The sequence below is a fragment of the Oculina patagonica genome, chromosome 5, assembly GCF_052425735.1.
Source record: "Oculina patagonica isolate OP01 chromosome 5, crgOcupat, whole genome shotgun sequence".
NCBI classification, from domain to species: domain Eukaryota; kingdom Metazoa; phylum Cnidaria; class Anthozoa; order Scleractinia; family Oculinidae; genus Oculina; species Oculina patagonica.
This window is the reverse complement of record NC_135762.1, coordinates 27,603,270-27,616,340: the sequence shown is the minus strand read 5'-3', so window position 1 is coordinate 27,616,340 and position 13,071 is coordinate 27,603,270. Positions and strand designations below refer to the sequence as shown.

Here is a 13,071-nt window from a genome sequence, read left to right as displayed (position 1 = left end):
GGGTCCATGTACCCCTGTTCCCAACAGGGGTACATGGACCCTAGCCTGCGAGAGCAGACGCATTTCCGGCCGTTCCCAGTTTTATTTTCCTTTTGTTCTCATGTTCCGAAAATGTTAATGGCCATGTTCTCTTGTCTGAAACCCCTGGAAGAGCCTCGTGTCTGTCTAGGCTGTTTTTCTCCTCGACGAAAATCCATCTACGTTCAAAACCTCAAATAAATCGGAGTCTTTTAATCCAGTTTGCTTTCAGATACACGTTTGCAGATGTCTTTATAGTGTTCTCATCCTTGGCAGAGGCGGCGGAGTGAAACGAGGGGGCCCATCGTACTCCAAGCCAAGCACATCCCCCCCCCACCCCACTGGGCGGTGCATCCCCCTACCCAGATTTCCCTGTCCGTAATCGATTTGTGACAATGCATAACTTGGTAGTTCAGACGATCCTCCTTCATAGTGCTTTTTGGGTTGTTCTGTGACGTCGGAGGGTAGAAAATGTAAGTTCTACAGGTAATGATATATACAATCTACAGGCTGCCCCCCTCCTCCCCCCATTGCTGACCGCCCGTAACTTCTTGCGTGACAAACTCCTTCGTGACACCCCCAATTTATCACGTGCCTGCCGTGGCCATTTATTAAAAAAATATGGCCGCCATGTTGTGGATTGTTTGCATCGCTCTTTTTATTGCAGTGGTTTTCGCTGCGAGAGCCATGAAACTTTTGATATCGTCCAGTTGGTACAGAAGATGGTATGCCAGCAGCCAAAGCCTCAGGGCAAAATTAGCCAAGGGATTTTTTGATCCCTTCAGAAAAAAGCTATTCCTTGATCTCGAAGGACACTTGAAAAACTTGAATGGCGATGTTGTGGAAATGGGTATTGGTTCCGGAGAGAACTTTGACTACTATCCAGATGGCACCTCGGTTATTGCTGTTGATTTAAATCCACACGTGGAAAAATTTCTTCGGGAAAGCTTGGAGAAAGCTGGCGATAGAATCCATTTGAAAAAGTTTGTTGCAGCGTCGAGCGAGGACATGAGTTGTGCAGGGAAAATCGGCGTGCAAGACAATTCTGTTGCTGCTGTTGTTTGTACCAAGCTGTTATGTTCCCTTACTGAAGATCAAGTAACGAAAACCATTCAAGAAGTGAAAAGAGTTTTGATGCCTGTGAGTATATACCTGAACTGGTGATTTTATTTATTTATTTATTCATTTATTTATTTTATTCTATTTTATTTTTTTATTTGGGGGGGGGGGGGGGGCAATGGGGGCAGGTTGAAGGGTGGGTAGGATGGCTTACTCTTGCAGTACTATTCTCCGCCCAGAAGTAGATTAGTGGGTACCAGTGAATTGTTAGGGCAACAAGCTAGCAGGCCATGACTATAGTTCCCTAGCTCCTACAGGTACAGTATGGGGCCCAGTTCTCGGCCACTTTTGACGTAAACTTGTATTTCTTACCTCAGAAGAACCGCAGAAACTTGAAATTTCGCTCAGAGTTAGCTACATTATTCAGCTTTTTGGTGTAAAGCTTTCGACTTGTCTACGCATAATTTGCACGAGCAATAATAAAAATAAGCGTTCCGTTTGTGGGCCCAGTTCTCGGCCACCAAAAAACATGTGCGTAATTTTCTGTATAAAAAGGCTCAATGAATATTCACAGTCATAAAATCACTCTGTAAACTTATTTAAGCTATGTCGATCCCAAATTATTTTATGAGGCTTTGTTTTACCTTAGAAAAGAAGGTTTTTAACGCGCCTAGTGCTTGCCTATGTGCAGGTTCTGGCAAAACCTCAGAATTGCGTTGTGTGACCAATGCATTTAGATGGTTTATTTTGCAGTGAAAACGTCTTGAAAGAGTTAGGTGTTGTAGAAATAATAGACAAGACAAGAGTCTGTTTAAAACTTAGAGATTTAATCGAACTTTATTTTTAAAATTGCTTTCTTTCATTTTGGCCGCAGCAGATGAAATTATATTAAAAACCAAAGCGCTACGCTGTGATAGCGAGCAGGGTGGCTGAGAACTGGCAAATACGCAAAAGTCAAACAAAAAAATTTCGAGACAAATTAAGACCAAAAAAATACACCGGTTCAACGAAAAGTTAACTTAAGCAGAAAGCTGAATTATTCTACGTTTCACATGCCAAAAATTAGCTTGTTTGGTGAGGGCTTTTGGATAAAATACGAATTTAACTACATCCGTGAATTTTAAGGAGCCGTAAACGAACAAGTTTTCGGGAAAAACAAATTTACCTAGCTCCGCGTAAACTCAACGTGTGAGCTTTCTTTAGCGAGTTGAAGGATCAAACTCAAGATACTTAGTGCACAAGAATCAGTCTATCGTTTTATGGAAATAAAGTTTTCTTTTAATTCAACTGGGGCGCGAAAAAACTCGTTGAACACAAAGTGGCCGAGAACTGGATCCGGCCGAGAACTGGGCCCCATACTGTACAGCTTTTTTCCCAGGCCTGCACGGTATTACTGACATGACCCGAAACAAGTTAACAGCAACAAAAATAGAGGCCTAGGAACTAGGCAAAAATCGTAGCTGATTTTCGCCATGAAAAAGTAAAATCAAAACCGTTGAGAAAAAAGTCAAGAATTTGAAATGTTTTAGATGATCAATTATAATTTTATAAATAATCTACTTGTTTGAGTCTCAGGTCTATGAAGTATTTTTTACTCAAGTTATTGGTCAAAATGTTCCACTCAAATTTATAGAAATGCCATATTGGTGCCCTGCAGAAGGATACCAATATGACAGCCAGAAATAAATTAAGGATATCTGCACTAGAATTTCAACTTGATAGATTTTTTTTCTTTATACTGTGGTAAGATTATGAGTTACTTGTGTCAGAAATGCAAAAAAAAATTGGGTCACCGACTTCGTTTCAGAGATATAGCATGTGAAAAACTACCATAATTTAGAAAAATTGACGCTCATAATTTAGCATGGTCTTCAGGGTTTATAGTTTAAAATATCGAAGATGAGTAAACAGGGGTAAATGATCTTAGTTACATTTTGTAGAGGTGCATCTGTTGCGTAAATAATTCCTAGTCGGGCCATCTTTTTTGTAAGACTTTGTAAAATTAAAGGCATTTGAGTTCACAAATGAAACATGTCTCACAATAACTCAACTATTAAAATAAATCATTTGCTGAAATCACTGGTCACAGAATGAGTTATTTTTATAAACATTTGTGATGGCCTTCTGGTAGCCTTTTTGATGTTTGTGGTGTGGAAATTTTGAAATTCAAAGTGCTCTGTGCTTTTGGGCTATATATTAATGGTTTTAGGACATCCAATGTTCAATGCTCGCCAAAAATCCTTGTGAGCTACCATTCCAAGGTGCATTAGACTGCATGATTACTTTCTTTTTTTAAAAAAAAGGCTTAGTTTGGATTGTTTTTAGTCATTGGAACATATGCCAAAATGCCAGACATGTGCAATTCTGAAATCCAGGTCAAAGAACTTCTAGGCGTGACCCACATACAGTGCAGTTTACATGTAGACACTCTCCATGCAGTGACAAAAATTCTTTCTAAACGGGGATTTTTAATCTGCTTCCCCTACCCTTGCCCACCTTTCCAATATCTTTATTTTCAAGTAAGATTTTTTGCATTATCTCCCTTCCCACGACCCTCAGGAAATTCCAGTTGGGTTTCATCCTGTTCTTTAAATTTTTTGCCTTTTAGACCCCACCCTCTTAATATTTCTATTGACCTCAGGTTTAATGTTGTAATATGTTCCCAAAGGAGGGGCCGGGGGGATACTCAAAAACGTTTTGTATGGGGAGGCTTCACCCTGAGCTCTTACCTCTTACCCTTTTATAATATACCATTTTAAAAGAAATTGTACCCCCCTTCATATACCTTTTAATGAAAAAAGGTACCCCTTTCGTATACCTGAAAGACATGGCATAGACTTGGAACACAACGTTTTCTTTGCATTTTCATGCAGCACTTAAACTCATCAACAATAGATGAGCTTGGGGAATGGTGCCTACAAGGAGGGTGGAGCACGAATGCCGCTGAGCCGAAAGCGTCTAGGGTATCCATGACAACCCTGTGAGCGGCAACCACCCACCCGGCACCGTCACACTGAAAAGACAGTGGAAACACAGATACTTACCGCATACTTACCATGACAAAGGGGAGGGATGGGCCGGGAATAAAGAGACTGTGCGAACTATCTTTAGCGAAAGCAAAAAGCGGAATGACTTGACATCTGAGGTCACGCTGTAAGCCATGTGAAGCCCCTGCACGAAACCCCCGGCCACCCCGCACCAAAACCCTGAGAGAAACTGCTGGCCAGCATTGTTTCGCGTTTAACCTAGCCTAAATTACATTTAGCCAACTAAACTACATTTAGCCACATTTAAACTCATCAACAATAGATGAGCTTGGGGAATGGTGCCTACAAGGAGGGTGGAGCACGAATGCCGCTGAGCCGAAAGCGTCTAGGGTATCCATGACAACCCTGTGAGCGGCAACCACCCACCACACCCTTCCCTCCAAAGTGCTTGGAGAAAGAAGGGCCCGCGCACAGGGTGGAAGAGGGACCGAAACCCCCCAAGCCTTCCAAGCACCAATTCCCAAGCCTGCAAAAATCAAACACAAAAGGAGATACGTACCAAGCCAAGGGCCTAACTGACTCTGCAACAGCTTGCTGCTAAGGTTAGCTAACCGCCATGTGATCGGGCCAGACAGCCCAGCATACAAACCCAAGGACCATGAACATAAGGACAGCCACCGGCCATGCCATCAACGAGAACCTCCATCACGGGACAGACCATGTGTACAGCATTAGAAGCGGCATAAACCAATGATTCCTTCTCAGATGTCGGCTAGACAACGGCCCAGCTGACAGAATTGATCCCGATGGATCCGGCACGTGCTGTTAGCTCGCAGCTGGCCGTGACAGCTGCTTAGACAATTGGGATAACGACTCCGCAGGAGTTCGAATATACGATAGGTAGGCCGAGCTTGTCCATCGCCCCAAGGCTTGAATTTGATTGTCTGGGATCCCATTCTTGGCGGCCACTGTTGCTGCTCCAATGCGAAAGCTGTGACTAGAAAAATTGCCTTGAATACCCGCAGAAGACAAAATGTCACGGAGTCTCGAGGTTAGTAAGGCACGTGTCAGCGGCCGTCTGTTTTGAAACAGAAATAAAGGGCCTGGAGCGTCACCCCTCTGATTCAAATAAGCCAGCATCGAGTGAATTGCACAAAGTGGGTACTCGCCCCGGCCAATGTGCAGAAAACAGCCCTTGCGAAATGGATCTGTTTTCGAGGCCTTAATCCTGAGCCGTAAGCATGATGGCAACGAACTGGAGTCAAAAGCCACATCCGCGACTCCTAGATGAACGGAGGGCGAAAAGCTAGCCAGATTGGGGACCGTAAACTCCGCTGAGCGCAAAAAGCCAAAATAAGCTAAGTTACAAGCAGCCCAAAACATAACATGGTCTGGGAGGCTCAAATCCAAAGCACGAAAGATCACCATCATAATGTCATCGGTCACAGGAAGGCGTAAAGAGGATGAATCACCTTGTGTTCTCTTAATTCCTCGCAGAACTCGTCGTAGCCTAAGACACTCAGCCAGAGGATCAGCGAAGCCCTGCTCAATATGCAGCGAGCGAACTGCCGAAAGATAGACCTTGATTGTGGAGTGTTGGACCGTATTGGCCAGGAAGGTTGCGAAGAGACACAATGTCCACTCGTCGGTAGGGCATGGGGAACCGGACTGATGAACTTTTCCAAGCTGAGAGCAGAAATCGTAAAACTTCTTCTGGCCAGACAAATAGGAGCTGCGAGTCGACGAAGCCAAGCCCTGCACCAAAAAGTTTTGACACTGCAACTCTAAGGAGGAGGGATCAAAAGCTCCCAGAGCTGATGAGCGATTGGAACTGGATGGGGCTGTGCCTGGGGAGCCAAACGCCTGAATTCCTGCCAACGGAAACGGGAAAGAGCATCAGCGATATTGTTATGAACACCAGGGATATGCTGTGAAGTGAAAGTAAAATTAAAACGAGCCGCAGCAGACAGTAAGTGACGGAGAAGACCCATGATACATGGGACCTTTGATGACCTGGCAAGCAGGATGTGTACGACAGCCTCATTATCACACCGAAAGAGGACATGACGCCGACACCACTGAGAACCCCACACATGGGACGCCACCACCACGGGAAACAATTCCTTGTAAGCGATGGACTGATCTGCCTGGGAAGGTACCCATGCACCACTAAACCATTCATCGTGGACGTATGCCCCGAAGCCCAACGAGCCAGATGCATCTGATGTCACCTCCACATCCGTGGGAGCCGACATCCCCGGAAACAACCAAAAACTCACTCCATGCCATGATGTCAGAAAGTCATGCCACCACTGCACATCGAGGTGGAATTCAGCATTAAGGCGAATAGGGTGGTCACGAGTGCAGAAACAGCAAAGGAGATCAATCATCTGCCGCAGAAAAGTACGACCAGGCCAGACAACTTTGGCAGCATGATGAAGATGGCCAATCAGCGACTCGAGTTGGCGTCTATTGCGCCACCGTCGGTTCCGCCAAGACTGGATCAACTCCTGTAAAGCAACCAGCTTCTCGGTTGGCAGACGAGCTGTCTGAGCCAGCGAATCTAACTCAATTCCCAACACCACTAGACACGTGGACGGGCCAATGCATTTGTTGGGGTGAAGGGGAAGGCCGAGTGAGCGACAGACAGTCAGTGAAGTTTGTAAATTTTGGGAGCATTGCTGAGAATTAGCGGGGCCAGCGGTGATGAAGTCATCCAAATAATGCAACAGATCGGGTACATTGTGCTTATTTAGTATTATCCACTCTACCAGCTCGGCCACTGAATTAAAAATATAAGGTGCAGAGCGGAGGCCAAAAAGGGAGGGCCAAGTCCACAAAGAATTGGCCACGCCACTTCATCCCGAGAAGATAACGGTCCTCCGGGTGAATCGCAATATTGCGATACGCCGCCTCAACATCAAATTTGGCCATAAGCGCCCCACACCCATGCTTCGCAATCATGCTAATAATCTGATCCAGCTTAATGTAGTGCATGGAGAATTCGTCGGAACTAATACCATCATTTACGCTACACCCCAAAGGGGATGACAAGTCCACAATAAGACGCCACTTGCCAGGTTGACCCTTCTTCGGAATTACCCCGAAGCTGCTTATTTGTAAGTTGGGCAAAGGAATTGATGGAAAGGGGCCCGCAACCCTACATCGAGCCACCTCGTTGGCCAGGTAGTCATCAATGACCTTGGGATTCTGAAAGGCGGACGATTTGTTTTTCTTGGCGGCCTTGAGTCTACGAGCAGGTCGGAACCCCAAACGAAAACCGTGTTGCAGACCCTCAAGGACATAAGCAACTGTCTGTCGATCAGGGTGCCCAGCCAGTTCCAGAGTAAATTGTGAAACGTTCAACGGAGACACCACCGATACTGGATGGAAGATGGGACACCCTATGGGAGGCAGGATTGCAATAAAAAACAATGTTTGACATTGTACAACAACAACAAAAGGTATGTAGATATATATATATTGCTTTATACGACGAATCAAACCTACAGATCTACAATAAACGTTCTGCCAAACTGTGCCTACTCCTGACCGGGGAAACGAGATACTTGATAACAAATGCAGATCAAAATACTTGCACGAAAAAAGGGGAACGCAAGAAAATGAACTTAAAACGAAAAAACGAAAATGAGTTCACATGCACTTCAAATGCAACTAAGAAAATATTGGTGACAGCCATTAGGGCCATCAACAGTCACCACAGACTAAAGCAAGGGCTAAAAAACGACGCAAAATGTGACCATAACTCAGAGGCCGTGAAAAAACGAGTTCACAAGCACCTCAACTGCAACTAACAACATATTGGTAACAGCCATTAGGGCCGTCCACAGTCACCATGGGCTAATACGAGTCAAATGTGACGATAACTCAATTGGCCGTCAGGCGACCGACCAAGATCCATTCAAGTACGGCGAGCCTTAGCCCGAGTGGACTCCGAGGCACTTGGCGAGCGACTACGACGTCGAGACTCATCAGAACGTTCCTTGGCGAACTGCTTCGAGCAAGAAGTTGCTCGGTGTGCGCCTGAACACACACTGCACCGGTGAGCATAACGGCAGGAGGCGAACGGGGCCGTGCAACGCCCCTTATTCCACGACTTACAAATGATGACAGACGCAGACGATCCTGGAGGCTCGGTTGCTTCAATCGACGTGGTCGACGAGGAATTGCGGGCAGACGAACCAGCTGCATGGAAGTTGAACAACTGCACATTCATGGCCGACCAATCAGTTAGCCGAGTCGCGGCGGCGTGCTCGCGAAAAGCTTGGTCGTAAGCAAACCAAACTCTGCCGGAGAAATGGCGGTATGTTCGAAGAATCAGCAACTTATACTGAGTCAAATCTTTCCAGCGATTAGGAAAATAAGACACCAGAATAAGGTAAAAAATGGAAAAGGCTTCCATCCACGAAGCGATGTCTTTGATGCGTCGTCGCTGTCTTTTCGGCTGGGAAGTCAGTACAAGTCGACCATCTAACAGCAGCTGAGGCTCCGGCTCTTTCTGTACAAGGTTGACCGCCAGTAAATCGCTCAAATCGATGTACCTTCCTGCCACAATCTTGTTGACGAGCTGAGCTGGGACCAGCGAAAAACCGGGGCCCACCACGAACGACTGATCCATTGCAAACACGGTTGAACGATCGGCAACATCGCGAATCGCACCGTTCAGCAAACCAGCAACGCTTGTACTGCAAACGGAGGATGACATAGCAGGCATCGCAAAAGTAGAGACAAACGAAGGCACTACCATGGAAGTAGATAAAGGAGGCCTACCTTGCTGCGAGGTACCCGCTCCTGCAGCCAAGAAATTGGTCACCGAAGTGGACAACAATGGCGGAACGCCCACAGAACACGAGTTCGTCGTAGAAACTGCAGCAGAAACCAAGGGTACGGCCGAAGTGGAACTTGGCGGATTAGACGTGATTGGAGGAGCAAGTTGAATCGATCGTTCAGCTGCTAACGCCGCTTGCACTGTTCGTGCAATTAAAGATGCAATGGCCGGCGTAACTCCTTCACTTCCAGCAGGAATTCCATTTTCAGCGCGAGACACAGGAGGCAAGCCATCGAGCGAGCCACTAGTTGGAGGATTCCCAGCACCGGAACCACTTTCTTCATTTTCAACTTGAAGGAGAGGAGCCGTTTGCCAACTATTATTAGTCTCACGCGTTCCCATAGCAAAAATTCGAGCGAATAAAGAGACTGTGCGAACTATCTTTAGCGAAAGCAAAAAGCGGAATGACTTGACATCTGAGGCCACGCTGTAAGCCATGTGAAGCCCCTGCACGAAACCCCCGGCCACCCCGCACCAAAACCCTGAGAGAAACTGCTGGCCAGCATTGTTTCGCGTTTAACCTAGCCTAAATTACATTTAGCCAACTAAACTACATTTAGCCACATTTAATAGATTCAAATATTAAGTACAGATTTCCATACCCTTTTGTATAGTTTTACCTAAACTTGTGGAATCCCTACCCTTTTATATACCTGAAGCCTGAAAAAGGTGCCCCTTTCGAGCGGAGCCTCCCTGTATAGACCATTATAGGGAGTACCCCCCCCCCCTCTCCCGGTAATATGTTGCAAGAACAGGATGGCTGCATGTAATTCAACATTGCCTTATGGACGGAGAACTAAAGGAAATTAAATATTTAAACCATTTGTCAACAAAGTGACAAGGGTTGTACCATCCCGTCCAGGGATGTAGCATTGTACCCCTTAAGCCACATAATCCTACTGAAACCGGAGGTAGCTGCTGCCACAGAAAAGTCTTTAGACTCCTTCAAACCACATCCAGCAGTCACACCCAAACCTCGCACGCCACACCTCTCTAACCTTTTTAATGGTAAAACATGTTTTAAGCTTGATTATTGTTATTCTTATATATAAATTTGACTATTTGTTTCAGGGTGGCAGATTTTATTTTCTGGAGCATGTGGCAGGTTAGTGTGGGAAAGATTATTAGTTTACAGAAAAGGTTTATGAGGCCCTGTTAGGGTAAATTCCGACAGGCGACATGGCTCTGAAACGGCGACATGAAGGAGCTGAAATGGCGACGAACGACGAGATGCTCCCGTGAAATAACGACAGTGACAAAGAAAAGAGCAAAATCGACAGCGACATTGGCGCTTTTTAAAGTGGCTTGTAGGCAAAGTAGCCTGAATTTGTAAAGACCATCTCGTGCATTGAACAACTGCAATCTTACGCTCTAACAGTTCACTTTTAGGCTGCCTAAGTTAAGTAACTACATGATAATCCATCATTCTGAAAATATTCACTCCATGTTCTCTTTGTACCGGCTCAGAATAAAGGAAAACACGTCTTAACTACTTTAGTTTTTCAAAATTTTCTGGGGGAGCATGCCCTCACACCCCCCTAGGAAGGTGTCTCCTTCGTCTATGCCTACAGATCTCATTGAGAGATCCAAGAATAGGGAATATTTTGGCGCATTATTTTAGGTTATGCACTCCGGACTCAAACATTTCCGATTTTATCAGCGGCTATGGCAAATTCGAAATTCCGACAGCGACATGCGAACCTTTTGAAATTGCGACATGAAAACGTTTGAAATTCAGACAGGGTACATGAAGACCCCCCCTAACAGGGCCTCGTTTATGTTCTAAGGAAATTATGTGGGATGACAAGTCTCTTCATGTGGGATATCAAACGAGAGACAGTATATATTTCATCGGAGGATCCAAAAACCAAGAAAAGAGTTGAAAATAGGACATGCAGCGGAGTATTTTTGCCAAAATTTGGGGTGTTTGGATAGTCAATGACATGTCTCAAATGTTTGATATACCTTCTCAATCAAAATAAAGCCTAACGGTTTCTTTGTTTTAACTTGACGAATAATTAAACAAATGAGCGTGATAAGTGAGCTGTCAATAATATCATTCTCCTAACACTGTAAGGCAAACCACAGTAAGAAAAAATAATTACAATTTGTTTAATGTTTTCATCTTTCCTATAGGAAATCCATGGACGTTTCAATACTTCATTCAACATTTTTTGTCCAAGTCACTTATTTGGCCCACTATGCTTGGTGGATGTCGCTGTGACCGTGAAACTCTCTACTGGATAGAGCAAGGCGGCTTCAAAATGGTGCAGTCCGAAAAGTCATCAGCAAATTTTACACCAGAAATGTTTTCTGGGTGTGAAAATATTTTCTCGATTTGGAGTGCAAGAATCCGCTTGTCCATTGTGAATTCGATTCTTGTTGGTTTTGCAGAGAAGGGGCAATTTGCTGAAGAGAAAAAACTGTTGTGAACTGTTAGTTTCATATGAATAAGCAAACTCGTTCCCAGGGTCTCTCTCTACCAGCCCCCAGAGAATTAGAGAGTTAGAGTTAATATGTATCTGCTGATAGCCCGGGGGGGGGGGGGGGATCCCATATGAAAGGGATGGGGATGCTCGTCTCGCTTAGGGGTGTTAATTTCGAACTGTGGGTCTCGCTTAGGGTGTTCTGTGCAAAATGGCAATATTTTTAGCTGTCAGGGTCTCATTTAGGGTTACACATGAAGAAATATACAAATATAAATTCTCTTTTCAGAATTTTGGTATCTTTTAAGGTTTTAAAATAGCTTGAGCCACGCCTAGATTGGTCTCTTTTAGGGGTTATTTTCAACATTTCCGACGAGCTTCCCCCCCCCCCCCCCCCGAGGCTGAAAGCAATGCCAGGAAGACATTTTATGCCTAAGATTTGAGAATAAATCATGTTTATATGTGCGCCAAAAAAGGGATTAGTAAGTTAGGCATTTTACCACTTTTTAGTAGATGTTTGATTTATTGGATTTTTTTTTCAAATAAATTTACATATTTGGAGTATGAGTAAATGCAACTGCAATTTACAATGCCTGATTATCTCTAAGGCGCATGCCTGCAGGGAATCACAGTAGTTTTCTTCATCGTTTCTAAGTCTCGCGCGACCTCGCGCAGGGTTTGATGAATACAACTACCGGTACCATGATTCACTGCAGGCACGCGCCATAGAGGGAATCGGGCATTTAAATGTCTTTAATTCCTTTTTAGTAATTAAGTCAGACAGTGAAACATTTTTTGCTGCCAAAATCTCAGACAATTTTCTTAGTCCAAGCTGAAACTGAGATTCACTTCCCGTGGCGCGGGATTCAGCTCCATGGCTGTTATGCAGATTGGAAGAAAGAGTCCTTTGGGATGCGGGCTAACAACCCGGGGGGGGGGGGGGTGCCGCTTTGACAGGTTTAATTTATACTTCACTACACATCACTAACATGTCCTTCACCTTATCCATTCCAAGGCTAGAAGAAGCATACCGTATTTTCTCGTTTAAACGCCCCCGCCGTTTATTTCAAACTTGGCCCGATAGAACCGGCGTTTATTTGATTCCAGGAGTTTTTGCAAGCCCTATGCTATTTTTGACAGCAATATATTTAGACATTATTTTTAAAGCATGTTAAACTTTAATAATTGTTTAAGGGGTTTATTTTCAAATACAGCTTAGAGACCCGGCGTTTATTCGGGGCCCGGCGTTGAATCGAGAATGGCACTGGAAAATAAGAAATGAGAATTGGGGTTGGACCCCCTCACCCTTACAGGACCCTTGAACTAGTGAGAGTTAATAAGGCGTCTATCGCACGGCTCTTTTTCGCGCAGTTGCTTGAGTTTTGCCGGCCAGCCAGCCATTGCTTAATAGCCCTTAGGCCCGGACCCGAAAGCCAATAAGCTAATCACAGCGCTCGTTATAACTTAGCGAGCTCTAGTCATACAATATAATGAAATGACATAGAGCATCTTTCATCAGTCAGCGGATCATTCTTATACCCTTTTTACGCTTTTAAACCATTTTAGATGATGGCTATGTTCGATAAACATAGTTGCTACAATCTCTTTCACTTGAATTCTTTATCCGCAGTCAAAGTAAACTAAAAGTTAACGCAAATATTTTTTGTATAAAAAAATAGAAGCTTAAAAGGAATGACGGTTAGACCGTTCAACGGTCAAACGTTCGAAATGT

The 13,071-nt window shown here is 44.6% G+C and overlaps 1 protein-coding gene and 1 pseudogene across 1 annotated transcript; one reads left to right on the top strand and one right to left on the bottom strand.

The window, feature by feature from the left end:
• Positions 1-637: 637 nt before the first annotated feature.
• On the top strand, positions 638-12,263 carry LOC144654406 (thiol S-methyltransferase TMT1A-like). Its single transcript, XM_078514549.1, has 3 exons — positions 638-1,158; positions 9,985-10,018; positions 11,050-12,263. Exons 1-3 carry the CDS (start codon positions 640-642, stop codon positions 11,343-11,345), a joined length of 849 nt encoding a protein of 282 aa, XP_078370675.1. The 5' UTR covers positions 638-639; the 3' UTR covers positions 11,346-12,263.
• Positions 4,729-9,351, bottom strand: LOC144654117 (uncharacterized; annotated as a pseudogene).
• Positions 12,264-13,071: the final 808 nt, after the last annotated feature.

Excerpts from the sequence above, each read along its gene's own strand:
- LOC144654406 (XM_078514549.1), top strand. The coding sequence starts at position 640 with ATGGCCGCCATGTTGTGGATTGTTTGCATCGCTCTTTTTATTGCAGTG. Across the intron at positions 1,159-9,984 it reads TGAAAAGAGTTTTGATGCCT|GGTGGCAGATTTTATTTTCT; the intron begins GTGAGTATATAC and ends TATTTGTTTCAG. Across the intron at positions 10,019-11,049 it reads TTTTCTGGAGCATGTGGCAG|GAAATCCATGGACGTTTCAA; the intron begins GTTAGTGTGGGA and ends TCTTTCCTATAG.